Below are 16,215 nucleotides of genomic sequence, written 5' to 3'. Positions count from 1 at the left end.
GCGTCCTTCCGAGTACTTTAGATCAAAGTTCCCATGTTAAGGATCAGCACTTCATCTTCCAGTACCACTGAAATATTTACTCACCCATCCCAACTGTATCCTTCAATGCCAATAATAGAGTAACAATTGTTTTCTTGAATGAAACTCTTAGTGTGTGCACCCCCCCACACGCACACATGCATGCACACACACGCGTGCGAAGTGAACTCATAAAACCACTGGGTTTTTTTTCTTATTCTGGCTCAGGTAACACAAACAGAATTGTTATTATTACTTTTTAATCACTAGAGTAATGAAGTTCCAATTTTGCCCAAAACTAAAATCAGAATACATAAAATAGCAGCTATCAAATATTTTCACTTCTAAGTTAAACTTCAGTCAACTTTTTCTCCCTACCTGTAAACCAGATGCTAATATGCCTTTGCTTTTTAAGCTCTAAGCCTGTGCTAATATGGTAGTCACTAGATGCACGTGGCTACCAAGCACTTCAGATACAGTTAACACAAACTGAGCTGGATCAGAAATGTAAAACATATACCAGAGTTTGAAGATATAATATGAAAAAAAGAAAAGCTCGTTAATTTTTACAATATTGATTATATGTTGGAATAATAACATTTTGGATATTTGTGGAGTTAAATAAAATACATTAAAATTAATTTTACCTGTTTCTTTTAACTTTTTTTAATGTGACTGTTAGAAAGTTTAAAATTACATATGTGGCTCACATCTATGAGAAGAGGCTGGTCTATTTCTATTGGGCAGATCTGCTCTAGAGGAATACTAAAATAAACAATATACATTATATAAACATTTTAATTGCTAAAATTTATGCATAATGTCCTCTCTTCACCTTATAAAAATGGGATTTGGTCTTTATACCTATGGCCACAGGTGAAGTGTGCCAGATCACTTGGCTTCCTCCAGTCACCCAGCCCGGGCTCCCTGACATCCCAGGGAGGAAACAGCCGGCTGGGGAGTGCATGGATGCCTCCCCCCAGACCCCCGGCCCAGGACAGCCTCAGGACTTACTGTAGAGAAGTCATTCCTTTTAACCATTCCTGTAGAGTAAAATAACCCATGTTTTGTGCATCCAATTTCCAAGCTAGGACAAGCATAACTACCTGTATAAAAACAAACAAACAAAAAATTAGAAAGACCAATCAAATCAGAATGACAGATCCCAGTAATTAAAACATATCAACAACTTTCCAAATGCTTCTGTTCACGGTAGTCTAGTCACTGAAATATGAACAGGGTAACTTCAAAATTGAGTTCTAGTTCGGAAAACATCTAAAAAGTTTGATAATTAGTCTGTTGACAAAGGCTTGGAGGAACATGAACTCTTATGATGCATGATGGTGGAAGTGTAAAGCCATTAACCTCTCCAGAGGGCAATTTTGCAATATTTACCAAAATTAAAACCAGTTATCAACTTAGCAATTCCACTTACAGAAAGTTATGTTATAGATACACCGCACATGTACATAAAGATGTTATTATTCAATAACATTCCTGCGGTCTTATTTATAGTAGCAAAAGACTGAGAACAACCAAACATCTATTAATAAGGGCCTAATTAAATACTTCCTTGCTGAATGCTCTCCACACAAAGAAATACTATGCCACCATTAAGACAAAAGAAGTAGAGCTATCAGCAGAAACGGGGAACAATCTCCAAGGTTTATTAAGTGAACAGAGCAGGTGCAGAGCAGAGGGCTAAAAAAAATAAAAAGGTCGGTGGTAGGTCATAGATAATAATGGCGTTGTATCACAAACACATTAATGTTTGTGAATTTAACTGTATACACTGGAGGAAAACTATTTGAAAGTGGCCCAAAATTCCACTTAAAAAGCGCTGTGCGTGGACTGAGCACAGGCTGAGTGGCCCAGCTCCATCACTTCTCAGTGGGGCACCACTCTGGCTTCGAGGGAGTCTTCGGAAACTCTGGAAGCATCAGGAACTGTGACAACTCTAGTTTCCGGCACTGCTTATCACTTAGCTGCTTTAGGGAAAAAGATGGCCCAGAGATCCTGATGGTGAGTTTAATAAACGCTTGAAGGTGTAAAGACAAAATTACATTTCAAAGGTACATCCAGCTTCAAACTGTCCAGGACTCCACAGAGGGACAGAGCTGAGTCCACCCATCCCTGACTGGGGAAGAGGAGGAAGCCTTCCCATCTCGTCTACCTCAAAGACCCAAGAAAGGGTGAGGAATAACTAAAAAAGAAAGTAGGTCAGCCCTAGACAGGTAAAGAGGGGCAGGGCTTTGCTAGGACCATCCCACCACTCTGGGCTGGTTATCTCTGGACAGTTGTCCATACCTAAGGGACACCCAAGTCCTGAACTGGGGATCACATATACACTGCTGAATGGCTACATCTCCATTTGTTGTAACAATAAACAACAATAAAAACAATGGGAAGAAAATAGATGTTTCTGCAGAAATTGGCCAGGGACTAGCATAGTCCACTTCTGGCAGTTAATTTTATTTCTTTACACAGGACGTGAAGGCTTCAACTACTACAACTTCCCCAAACATTAATCCACCATCCATGTGGCCCCACTGGGTCAGATGGTGATGGTGGTAAGAGGATGAGAGAACATGAAAAAAGTAAGGCAAGCAGTCAATTAGAAATCACTTGAGATGATTTAATTAGCCCCTGAGAGCCAACACACATACATTAAGTACTCCAGAAGAATGGTATGAGGGAGATTCAGAAAGTCTGTCCTTTTGTTTGCCAACAAGGTAGTTTGTACAAAGACTAAAAACGTCCAGCTTTGTCTAATTTATAACTGCAAGATTAATGAAAAGCTTTCTCTTCATGCTGACTTTATGGTTTTCCACCTTGGAAATTATTATCCGTGAGAACCCACTGAATCTCTAAGCCCTTTCATCAAATCTCAATTAAATCAGTACATATCGATTTTTAAAGTCACTAGGTTTTTTAGATTAAAAAATCTAGATTACTAGGTAGATTACTAGCACTGATCAGTAAACCAATGTTTCTACATATTATACACATCATCACAAAATATCATCCCTTAATAGGTTAAAAAACTTTAACTTAAAAGACCAGGGGGCTACTCAGAAGAACTTCCCAAAAAGACATGTTCTTCCAAATATTTACACATTAGTGGATTTCTCCTCATCCCTCAGCTTTTCTTGGAATTCTGACTCTGGCATACATATCAATTTACCTAGGTGAAATAACCCACATTTCCTAATTCAAACTTGGTATGTTCTCAAACAATATCTATACTCAATCCTCTATCAGAAAGATTTAAAGTTCCACATAAACACTTGTTAAGTTAAAACAATGGTTAGGACACAGAAACACACAAACACACACACAAGTATGCAAGAAATGTGGCTAAAAAGCCAAGTTGATATTTGCAATGAGTATTTCTTTACATAAAATGGACCTTTCTTATGGTAGCTAATCAGGATGCTAATTACTTAAAGGATTTTGCTGTTGCCTTAGTAAATGACAGCGGATTTGAATTTTACAAGCCTGCTTCAATTTCATAAGCTCTAAGTCTTCAGGCAAGGTGAGGGCTTTAAAACCTACCTTTTAAGTGTTTTAAAGTACTAAGTCAACAGTGCAGACAAGCCTTTAAAAAACAACTTTACTGCTTATTTTTCAAATGTTAACACTTCTGATACTGGGATGCATTCACAATTGATGCATATCAGAGTTTACTTAGCAACGTTTTTTCTTTCTTAGTGATGATATAAAATACAACTTCTGTTAGTGGCATCTTAGAAATGAAGTACAGTAATAAGTACTTTAGAATAATATTCTGAATTTGGTCTCCTGGACTTCGGTGTGATTTGACATTTCAAGACTATTTCTTTTCCTACAGAAATCAAGAACTAAAGGCCTCATCACTGCTCCCCAAAAGGATAACAGCAGCTCTCTGTTACTGAGTACTGGCATTTGAAGAACTAGAATCCACACCAGCACTCCCTCCCCCCCACCCCCAACAGGCCTTTCCCCACCCCTGAGAGTAAATGCTCCCGGAGTGCCTCTCACACTGGCGGCCTGCCCTGGCCTCCTGATCTCCTCCCCTCCGGGCCCTGCTGGCCCCCTCCGATCTAGGCTGACGACTGTGCTCTGGGTAGAACCTTTAGGTCCGCTCTCAGGCCCAACTCACTCTCACCCTTCTTACCATTCAGTCCAGAAAACACTCCGCCAACCTTGGCCCAGCTGCCATCAGGAAACTTCCTTCATAAAGCCAGTGAAATGTTCTTTTTTGTGTCTATGACTAGTCTATGGACCACATCAGGCAAATACTATTGGCCCAGATGTCCCTAAACCTTTATAGCAAGCTGAATAATTTATTAAGATACCTGAACTAGATCACATTAAAATAAAAAATACAAGACAGAAATCCATATAATGAGCTAAAGGCTCTTTAGAAAATGTAGTGTTGCAGGGAGTAAGGGGGAGGACAGGAGCATAGAAATATTAAGGGTAAAGAAAAGTTTTAAGAAAAAAGTGTGAAGTCTTAATTTCTAGTTGTCTTTAAGAGCATGATATATACATAGGCACCAGCTATCTTGCCAAGAAGAGTCTGAATGAGGGGGATGAGCTCTTGAGATCTCTTCTAGATCATAAATTCATTTAGGATCGAAGACATATTTGTTAAATTGGAGGCTAATGCAATATTAAACTGCATAGTTAATGAGCCAAGGCACTTGTATGAGCATCATTTCTCATTTTAGTGTAAGAGAGATGATGTAGGAACAGGAAAAAATATTCAACATGATAAGAATTAGGAAAAAACAATTAAGCATATAAAATAACTTCTAATTAAATTTTTTAAGGAAATACTTAGGGCCTTTATATACTAAAAAGCAACCCCTGTGTTAAATTCAATCAGAAGTGAAAGAGCTATGAAAAATTCTTGATAATTACAACCTACTCAAAACCCTTATGAATAATTAATTATTCAAAGATCTGGACAAACTCTGCATTAGGCTGGAATAACTATAGAGGGGGACAAACAGAGAATAGACTGTGACTCAGTCTCCCAGCTGATCTCTCAATGGAGGTACACATGCCCACACCACTCTTTAAACATCTAGTTTAATTACTTTATTACCATGCCTTTTATTTACAAGAACGTAAACAAGAGAAAAAAATGACTGGTTACACCATACCAATTACAACAAAAATTTTTGCTTAGAAATCAAATTAGAATTGGAACTTGTTACCCAGATTGCCTCACAAAACTAACACACCATTACTTCTTTACCGTTGCTTTATTTGTCAAGGGACAAAAGAGTTAAGAAAAATAGTCAACTGATTTGCCCAACTTAATAGGTTAGACTTACATTTTCGGGTTCGACACCAATGTCTTCACAAAATTTCTCCATGCCTTCAGGACCTACAACATCATCAGTACCTGCGATGAAATGCAACCTTATATAAATTAAATCTTACCATGTACGCTATTACTCCTATAGTAGTAGTATACTGTTAAAATATTTTTAAAGTAAACTAAAATCAAATAACACTTACGGGCCATAATCCTTTCTGAGAAAAGAAATCACCAAGTATAAACTAGAAAATATTCTGGAATTTCCGTTACTTTTTAAAGGATTTGGCTCTGCACAATCATTTAAGTCAATTTATTGCCATGCCTTTCATCAACCTATGGACACAGGCTACACATACTTTGTGTCTAAAGATAAGGCTACCTGAGTTCAACTCCTGCTCTTTAAAGTAGCTTACAGCTCTATCTTATTTTGGTAATAATTTCAATACATACAATAATCTCTGGAAACCTAGCAGAGAACCACATAATATTCTTTACAAAATTAACTGGGAAATAACATAATCGCTTCTCTTACATAGGAAAAAAGCAAGTAGTCTTTCTGTTCTTGACAAGGCAATAAAGCCTCTTTCTTCCCACTCTGGCTTCAGCTCTGTTTCCTCCTGAAAGAACTGCCTACATGTTCCATCCTTACTTTATCTCCCATTCATTCTTCAACCACTGCAATTTGGTTTCTGCTCCTCTCTCTCTATTGAAACTCTTCTTGCCAAGGTCACCAATAACACCCTTGCTGCCAAATCTAACAGTCAGCTGGTTTTTATTTTATCTGACCTCTCTGTGATATCTGAAACTTTGAAGTTCTTTCTTCACAAAATTTGCCTCCTCCCACAGCTTCTGGAAGTACCCTCTCTCATCTGGTTTTCCTCCTACTTCTCTTTTGGTTTCTTAATGTGTTCCTTTGCTTTCTCCCAACTTGTTAAATTTGATGTGAGGAGTTCCATCTTGAAACCACTTCTAGTCCATTCTATACCCTCTGCCGAGGAAGTCTCAATGGTGCTCGAGCTCTCGGGCCCACACTTTCCCTCTTAACTTGGGACTGTCCACCACATCACCGCCTGGCTACCCCACCTCCTGTTGAACTGCCACAGCTAAACTCATCTTCTGCCCCGAGCCACCTCCTGCATTTCCCATTTTCAGCCACCACCTGAGTGGATCATCTCTCCATGCCACGCCTGCTTATCCTCTCAGTCTGTCTCGACTGGTGGCCCCACGGGGAAACAGAAGCCTGGGAGTCCTCCTGGACTCTTCCCTTCTCCTACACTCTCCACATCTGGTCAACTAGCAGGTGCAATGCCAGTTTTTCCTTCCAAATATTTCTTAATTGTACCTATCCCGTGCTGGCCTGTTCAGGCGTTACTCTCTCACGCAGATGACCACAGCAGTCTCCTCAGGAGCTCCTGAATTCCACAGCCCCGTACCCTCTGACCCATCCTGCACACGGCCACCTAAAGGAGCCATCCTAGACACAAATCCCATGCCGGCGTCAAGTCCTTCAGTGGCTCCCCACTCCCTGAAGATGAAGTGCAAAGTGTGGCATATCGAGTAAGGTTCTCTATGATCTAGAGCCTCCCTTCCTCTTCAGCCTCCAACCTCTCCACCTTCAAATCAAGTTTCGTGAAAATAAATGAATCAGTAAGCAGTACTCAATGAATAAAAGCCCCAGAAACACTTACCTGTGGTTTGCTCCTGACACACACCCAACACCAGACTGTTCTTTGTGGCCTCAGCCCATCTTCCTCTCCCTTCCCCATGTTAACCGGCCGACTCATTTTCAGTCTTGAAGACTGACACCAGACAGGGAGTCTTCCACTCCTCCCACCTCCACCTGCAGAGGCTGGGAGGGGCAGTCCTCTGCGACCCCCCCCCCACAATGCCAGGAGTGGTTTTCTCACATGGGGTACATCTGGGTTAAGTCCCAGCTCCTCTGTCTTTCCCTCTGAATTCCTCCAAAGTAAAAGCTACTGTATTTCTAGTGGACCTCAGCATTCCACCTGGCATGGAGCAGTTGCTTTTAGAAAGTTTATTAAATGAATGAATGAATACCGGAATACAGGAGTCACTCTAATCTTTGCACAGCCTCTAGATCTAGCAAGTCCTGCAGAATCCACCATCTTCATAGGTCTCAGTTTCATCCAGGTAACATTTACTTGACACACTGTGGACCTATGCACTGTGGTCGTTGCTGACGATTAAGAAAACATGGTCCCTCCCCCTCCAAGAAGGGAGACAGGGCATAGGAATAATTCCTTTTTTCTTTCTTTTTTTTTTTTTAAAGTAATCTCTACACCCAACATGGGACTTGAACTCACAACCCCGAGATCAAGAGTTGCGCACTTAACCGACCAAGCAGCCAGGCGCCCCAGGAGTAATTTCAATATAAAATAATGATAAACAGAGGTGCCTGGTAGGCACGGTTGGTCGGTGGAGCACGTGACTCAATCTTGTGGTTGTGAGTCCAAGTGCCACGTTGGACGTAGAGATTACTTAAAAAAATAATAATAATAAACCACAATAAATGTGTAAGGTGGCTGTCCTCAAAAGATGAATATTAAAATCACCTAGTGGGCTTGTTGGAAAGTCTTATGTCCTTTCTCTGCTTCAAAGCCCTGGCTCCCCTAAAGTCAAACTTAGGTCTTTCCCTTGCAATGTGGCCACGGCAAATATTTTTTCTGCATGCTGTTATTTTCCTTTTAATCACAAATGTGCCTTTTTGTTACAAGATGTTTTGTTTCATATATTCAAATCTGTTACCCTTTTCTGGGATTTTCTTTTTTCTCCTTTTATTTTATAGGTTTTTCTATGTATTCCTAATTTTCTTATCTTGATTATTAGGGGAAAAGTTATTGTTTCAAAAAAAATTTAAGGAAATCTTTATATAATACTTAAATATTAAGACAATAATAAAAGCTATTATCCAAATAAAAGATTACTGCATTTTTAATCCAGTTTTTTTGCTATATTAATATATAAATACGATATAAAATTTCATTTAAAAGAGAAAGTGAAAAAAAATTAGAAAGCAAGTTTCCCCTCCAACCCCTCCCTACTCCTCAGAGACAAACATTTATTAAATATTCCTTTAAATTACCTTCCCCAAATAAGTCATTTATAGAATTCTACATGCATGGAATAGGTACATGTTTATTTGCTGTTTCTGTTCGTCCATGAAATTCTCTGTGGCTTTCCAGGGAGAATTTGATCATTTCATCTCCGACCAATGTTCATTTTTGCTTCCTCCTTTCCAGTTATTTATTCTCCATTCTTTCTATGTCTTGTCTAACAGCCCTGGCTCATCATTTCCAAAACAATGGCAAATAAGCATCACAAGGGTAAGCATCCTTATCTCATTCTTCACTCAAGTGAAAATACATTTAGCCTTTTACCACCTGATAGGCTGCTAGCTTTGGCCTGGATGGTGCACATACCCACACGTGCGCAGTCACATATACATTCTACAAATGACACATGAATACATCCACATGGGAAAATACTCCAACAGACAAGGTCAGGGCAAAATAGACTAAAAAGAAAAGGGTGTTTTCACCCTTTCCTTACCAGTCCAGCATATATCTTCTCAGACCTTTATGCTTGTACTTAGGTATGTGCAAATACACAATGAAATCACTTTTAAGTTTGTTAACACACAAGGGTTCATGCTAGGCCTATAAATCCTGCACCTCGCTTTTGTCCCTGCATGTGCCTGGTGGTATCCCTGGGCGAGTGCCCGCACATGCGCTCTGCTAGTGGGCCCGTCTTCCATTACTCCACAGCACAGGAGTACGTGTACGGGTCACCATTCTTTCCATGGTTCTACTACTGTAAAGATTCCGGCTACGAGATCCAAGAATTCTTCTCATGAGGAAATATCCACCTATTCCTATTTTGCTAAGAGGTTTTGTTTTTAGGAACAGATGCCTTTTTTTTTTGGTATCTACTGAGAGGACCCCTTGGGAGGTGGTTGCAGATGTGAAAGAAAAAGTTACTTTATAATTCTTTTAAAATTCCTGTCTTTGGTTTCCATTCCTCCTGATTTAAAAAAGCTCTTCTGCTGTAACCTATCCTTGAGCCTTGCAAGGCGCCCGACTTCCCCGGGCCTGTGCACGGGGCCTTGGTGTGCCAGCTGACCTTCCCCCCGCCACCCCCCCCCCCCGGAATGTCCGTCCCTCCAGCCTGGCCACCGACGCCGCTCTCTGCCAGCATTCATCCCAAAGACGATGCTTCTCGGTCTGCTGGCCACACTAGAAAATGAGCTGAGTGCACCCTAGAGCCTAGTCCCCAGCAAGCCCTCAGAGGAGGTCTGCTGAGGTATACCATGCAGCAGTCACGTTAAGTTCTCCAGGGTTTTCCCTTTCTTCCAGATTCCATGCAGTGCCATTGTCATGTTAGCGATATACACTTGCATCTGCTGTATTTAAAGAGCAGGTTTTTAACCCTATGACTTACAGTGGCATGACTGCCAAAAGTAGTATTCTATCCTAAAAATAGTAAAATGTAGCTTGTTAATCAACATTACTTAAAAGATACCCATAATTCTGCTATTTAAAACAACTTTTCTCTTTTTGCCATGATCTTTCTCATGCACACATCTAAATTTAGCTGTAATCACATTGTTCGTTGGCGTTAAGATTGTATTTACACTAAATTGATCAATTCACTCGTAGAATTTAGCCATCTTAATTCTAACATTAAGAACTGAGAATTCTTAATTCTGAATATGTAACTGGCCAACACAAAGTGGGTCAGAAGTGAAGCACGAAGGAGAGGATTTTAAAAAGTTGTATCTAAAATCCTAAGCTGTGGAATGCTCTGGTAACAAGCTAGTGGAGATACATTTGGAAGGCAGATATACTGACAATCATCTAAAAAAAAGGAGTCCTCCCACTTTCCCCGCCACCTTAAGCAGGGGCCCCTCATAAATACATTTTTCATCATGGCCCCGGGCCCTCAAGGGAAAGCTTCCATAAGGCCACCATGTTGCATCCCTGAGGCAAACGAGGCCACACTGTCCCCTGCGTCGTCCTTAGCCTCGGCTCCCTTGCTGACAGACCACTTGGTCACTTAGCATCTGCTCCTGGTCCTTAATCTCATTTTGGCAAACCAAAACACGATCCCGTCAGAGAACTTAATCCAAAACAGAAACTAAGGGCCCACAGTCAGTCAGGACTTGGGAGAACTTCTATGATCTACATCTATGTGAGTTTCCCTGTAACTCTGACATCAATGCTGGCACGTGTTTGGCTTAATTCCTTATTCTTAGATATACTTCAGAAAGTGGAAGTTATTAGGTAAATTGCTTCTGTAAAACTGGTTATTTTCATCCTAATGAAAAGAAATGGGACTCCAGTTTCAGATGGAGGTCTAAACAACACTCCCCCACCTTCCTTTCTCAAGTCACCAAGAACTCAAATACCAAAGTACAAAAGGGAGCAAACCTCTAGCCACAGAGACCCGGAGGAAGAGCTCCCGGTGGAGCAGGTTTCATTTATTCAATCTCTGAGAACCAGAAATGGAGGTGATCGGGATTTGAAAAGGGGAGAGCCTGCACCCTAGAATGTGTAAAGGAGTGCTGGCGCTAACTGGCCCGGGAGAAGCGGGGAGGAGCAGGACTCAGGCTGCAGGAGCCAGGGCAGTGGAGGGCAGGGTAAGGAGTGGAACGGAGAACTCTGGGAAGAAGGGAAGGGGCACCCATGTGAGACAAGCGCACCACCAGGGCCCTCCCATCCTCCACCCGCCCCTCCACCCACCTCGGATTAAAGTGCAGGGAATCAGCCCAGGCCAGCTAGCTCTTTCCTAAGGAAACAAAACTCACCACGGGGGTTTCACCACGGGGGGTAAAGCCTTCCTCTTGCTAGCTAGCGCCCTGCCTCACAGCCTGCCCCGGCAGACTCATCCCACAGCACAACCTGACAGTCGCCCCGGAGTCATCTCACCATTTGCTTTTCTTCAGTAATGATCTACAGCTTTTATTCATGTGTTTGGGCTATTAGAAGTGAAAGCAGGTATCAGCTGGAGCTCCTAATTATTCCCAATTTCAAGCCATTTTCCCTACTAACACAGGAAAAGAAAAAAATGGGGGTGGGGGTAAAAACAGGGATAGCCAAACCCACAAAAACTTTTTGTAGGGATGAACTGCAAGGAACCACCTGGCAGGGATCTCAAGGAACCTAAAGAATGTGGCTTAATCTTTATCCCAAATGTCACCTTCCTGAGCCAGAGAAAAGCAAACAAGATGGAAAACTGTAGCCTGTTCTCTTTTTAAAGGACACAGAAATGTGGCTGTACCAGGGAAAAATGATGTCTGCTTATAAAGGAAGACACACACACGAATCAAAATAGCTGTGCTCTGATGGTAGAATTAAGCGTACTTTTTGTCTGTTTAAAACTTCCTTTTCATAACCCACTTCATAAAAATCAATGTGAACCAAGATAAGAAAGCAAAAAAACCTTCACAAAGTGATACAAATATGAGAAAACCATTCATTCAGCACCCATGTATCGAACACCTGGCAAAGTGTCAACCACTTTTCCTAGGAATACAAAATGTCTTCGAGAGATTCATTTTCTCTTGATATAACATGGAAACACATACATTCTGATACTATGTATTTGTTTTTTTTTTAAGTTTTATTTATTTATTTGACACAGAGAGAGAGACAGCAAGAGAGGGAACACAAGCAGGGGGAGTGGGACAGGGAGAAGCAGGCTTCCTGCTGAGCAGGGAGCCCGATGCAGGACTCGATCCCAGAACCCTGGGATCATGACCTAAGCCGAAGGCAGATGCTTAACGACTGAGCCACCCAGGCGCCCCTATGTAAGTATTTGTACTAAGGTCCCTGTCCTGCAAACAAGATCCAGCTCAAACTAGTTCAAGTAATGAAGGAGAATTAATTCACTAGAAAGATATTGGAGTAGCTCACGAAAATCCGAAGACCTACAGCAATCAGGATCACGTCCTTTCAAGTCTACCACCGGAAGAGAAAGATGCTCTTCTCTTAGCTGCAATCTGAAAATCCCAGGGGAATTTTATCTGATGGGCCTGGCCTGAGTTACCTGCCAGCCCTTGGAACAACTTCTGTGGCTAAAGGGGCAAGGTTCTTATCAGAAAACGAACAGGGTGAGGTAGGGGATGGGTTGGGGGGCGGGGGAAAGGGGAGGGAACGGAAAGATCAGACCACAGGAGGAACCCCCGCTTGGACACCTAATAAAAGGGCATGCGAGCCAGGTAGGAAAATGTCCTGTGTGAGTACAAAGCAGGCTGTTAAGCTAATGAAGGGGCCTCGAAGATGTACAGCAAGAATCGTCTGATAGCAAAGCGGTGAGAAAACACTCCAGGTGGAGGGACGGCAGCGGTGAGCCAGTCAGTTCTCTTTCAACCTGGAGGGAGCAGGGAGTTTTTTCAGGAGGCTAGCCTGGAGCGGAGTGTTAGGGAATGACTTGGTCTGATCTGTTTTTTGCTTTTGTTTTGTTTTTTAAATAAGACCACAGGAGGCCCATGAAACCTAGTTGGGAGCAGAGACAGAGGACAGGAAAATCGGTCTGAAAATGGCCAAAATCATCAAATGTAAAGGCTATGAGAGCGCCAGAAACACGGCAAAGAAGAGGCGTAGAAGAGCCTTCAGCTCAAACTTGTCTGGAAACACTCCTTTTCTTTTTATACCGCACACAACCAGTGACAAACAACCCTGGATTTCAGTCTGATATTATCCAACCAGCTATTGTAAGCTGCAAAAATAGGACTGAATTTAAGACATTTTAAATGACAAAACAAACATTTTCTGCCAAATAATCTTTCAGAATAGACACTTAATATAAGAAATCCCATTGCACATAAGGGTTCAAAGCAGCAAAGCTTATTTTAACTTTGATGTCCAATCCAAAGAGTCACCCACTACCAGCATTCTAAATAGGTTTCCTAGCAATCCTGAGTATTTCTCCCAAGTGCATTCATCTTTTCAGTTCCCTTCTAGTGTTCTGAATTCTTTGGCTTAGCTGCTGGCTATAAATAGGACATTTGGTGATTTGTTTCAACTATGTTCCCTCCCTCAAACGGGGAGAGACGGCACACAAACCACATTAGAAAAGTACACATTTTAAAATTCTTTAATCTTCCCTAAGGTAGTCCTTATTTTCATAAGGGACAGTCTCAGATCATCTAAATGAGGACCTACCTGCATATTCGTAGAACCACTCTAAGCATCTCTTACTTGAAAAGGCTTCTTCTTCAGTCTTTATTCTGGTTGAATCATATTTCCTATACATGCTAGAAATTGAAAAAGGAGTCTGAAATTATTTAAAGATGCGGAGTTTCTGTTAAGTAGCAGACAGTTTTTCTTCTTTTACCCAAACCAGACATCTATTCAATCAGTATTTCCAGTATATTTTAAACATTTTACTTCCTGCATTTGGAAGCTTCAGCTTTTATAACTACAGTTTTAAACACAGTCAGACCCAAAACAGAATTAAATGGTAAATACCTGATACACGTTTTGCTCTCATTAACAAGTAATCAGTTCGTTCTGGCCAGTGAGGTAGAGGGGGGACTCTGGGATCGAGTCCCCCCTCTACCTCACTAGCCAGAACGAACTACAGAGTGATACAGTGAGACACAGCCAGAAATGGCTAAGGTGTTTCCTTCCAGCGAAGACCCTAGAACTCACTCCCGCTCTGCATTAAGTTCTCCTGACTTTCATGTCTTACAAGTCAGGGTGGGCACAGAACACAGTCTAAGGAAGAACCTGTCAGTACTGGACACATCAAGGGAACATTAAGCAAATAAAAAGAAACATCAAATTATGTCCAAGCGTCCAGGGAAAAAAGCCTCAGGAGAGAGAAGTAGAGGAGCCTGGCCTCTGGCCCTCTCCTGTCGTGCCCCGCTGGTGTGGCAACACCCAGCATTAGCTGCACAACGGAGTCAGGAAGCACGGCAGTCTCCTCCTGCAACAGTGTGACTCTCTGCAGGAATTCTGTATTTTATGATGACCGGGGGAGCTAAGAACCAAGATGTTCCCTATCTGGGAAGGGGAGAGAAGGCAGGATCTTTAAAGTAGTCATTTCAATAGAAAAATTATGAGTAAATACTTTTTCTTTCCCTCATTTATACATAAATTGCCTAAACAGGTGTGTGTATGCATATGTATATGTAAACACTTATGAATACAGTTTTAATTTCTATATTATATATTACAAAGATCATACATAATTACATTTTAGTAAGTATTTATTCATGACCTAGATATTCACCAGAATAACTGTATGTACGCCTGATTAGAGATTCTGGGTTTTAATACCGAGCATGGCTATAGGGTATTAAGATACCGAAACTGCAAACAACCCCACCAGTTTTGTACTTCTTCTATAAGAGGCAGCCACACTACCCAGAAACAAAGGTGGGACTGGCCAAGGGGTCAAACATATAGCTTCCAATCCTGGGCCGAGACATTCTCAGCTCACAGTCTGTACCTGGTCAACAACATGGGGACCTACACAGGACGCTGTAATGAAGTGCCTCAAAGTGCTCTACATAAAAAAGGACAATTGAATACCATTCAGTAAATAAAAAAAGATACCAATACATGCTATTACGTGGATGAACCTCATAAACATCATGCTAAGTGAAAGAAGCTTGACACAAAAACACCACTCACATGAAATGCCCAGAAAAGGCCAATCTGTAGATGGAAGCTGGATGGGGGGTTGCGGGGGTCTGGGGGTGGGAACAGGGGAGCGGACTGTGAATGGGCATCAGGGATCTCATTGGGGTGGTAGAGGTCTTCTAAAACTGGTTTGTAGTGACAGCTGTGTAACTCTTAACTACTTAGTAAAAATCACTGAATTGTACGCTTAACGTGGATGAAAGCTGTGGTATGTAAATGACGTTGTTTATTAAAAAAGACCAAGAATGAAACTCAGCTAAAGCTATAGACCCCTATCCCTTGGGTGGCCAATGAAATGCTATCGGTAAGAGGACCTCACCCCCTCCTGCAACGCAGCCACCAGTTTTAACACAGCTTTCTCATTTGGAGTTATCCCAGACTGTGGTGAGAAGTAGCAAGTGCTCCATATATAGTCACAAACTCCTATGTGATTATTAGCATTTAACAGTTCCAATGACAAGAACAGCGACACCACCAAAGAAGTGACCAAGTGACCTGGCTTCCCAAAGCTGAAAATCACTGGTCTAAACATTGCTGGTGATTGTCTTCTCAGTCACTGCTATCTTCTCATAGATCACATTTTCTGCTCATCTGGTATAGGAAGAGTGATAGCATTTTCACATTTTCAGAGTCCATCTCTCTATCCTTCCAACCGAGTTGGAGCATATTAAGTATCACGGCAAGGAAAAAACAGAAACAGCTCATCTAATGCCCTTGATTTATAGATGTGAATATTCAGGCCCTTGAGTGAAGTAACCTACAGAGCCAGAATGGAGGAAAATGGAAAAAAGGCAGAAAAGAATGAAATTACGATGTTTGTTCGTTGTTAAAAAACAAAAAGAGCAAAGCAAAAAAGACTCATGAAAATCGAGGTGAAAGAATTAAAGATGCCTAAAATAAACAAGCCTAACGACTTTTCGAGTTACCCAATTAAGCAGTTCACTTGTCTGAAAGAGAAGTGGTTTGCAGAGTCTTCTTTTTCACGATTTCTAACAAATCCTCACTCATTTGAGACTCAACCTCTGCTCGGCCACCACTCCAGGCAGGCTCAGAGCATCCAGGCCCCACAGCACCCCCCGGCCATTCAGCCCAGGGCCCCTGCGAAAGCAACTGCGGATTCCTGTGGTTGTGTTTGGTGAGTGAGACCCCTTAGAGGACAGATACATACCAATCCTGTGGTCCTCAACGGGCACAGACGGCAAGCCCTTAAAAGGAAGA

General features: G+C 41.6%; 1 protein-coding gene across 5 annotated transcripts in view; it reads right to left on the bottom strand.

Moving 5' to 3' along the window:
• Positions 1 to 16,215, bottom strand: part of DCUN1D4 (defective in cullin neddylation 1 domain containing 4) — a 69,448-nt gene that overhangs the window by 23,196 nt on the left and 30,037 nt on the right. For all 5 annotated transcript variants that reach the window (XR_004917630.2, XM_036093052.2, XM_036093053.2 and 2 more), the window contains exons 5-7: positions 13,513 to 13,604; positions 5,343 to 5,413; positions 1,033 to 1,124 (exon numbers count right to left, since the gene is read on the bottom strand). Coding sequence is in view for 4 of the 5 variants with exons in the window: in XM_036093052.2 (XP_035948945.1) it covers positions 1,033 to 1,124; positions 5,343 to 5,413; positions 13,513 to 13,604 (255 nt within the window). In the remaining variant the exon portion in view is untranslated. The remainder of the gene's footprint in view (positions 1 to 1,032; positions 1,125 to 5,342; positions 5,414 to 13,512; positions 13,605 to 16,215) is intronic.

Source organism: Halichoerus grypus, chromosome 3, assembly GCF_964656455.1.
Source record: "Halichoerus grypus chromosome 3, mHalGry1.hap1.1, whole genome shotgun sequence".
Classification (NCBI taxonomy): domain Eukaryota; kingdom Metazoa; phylum Chordata; class Mammalia; order Carnivora; family Phocidae; genus Halichoerus; species Halichoerus grypus.
This window is presented reverse-complemented; position numbering and strand designations above follow the sequence as displayed.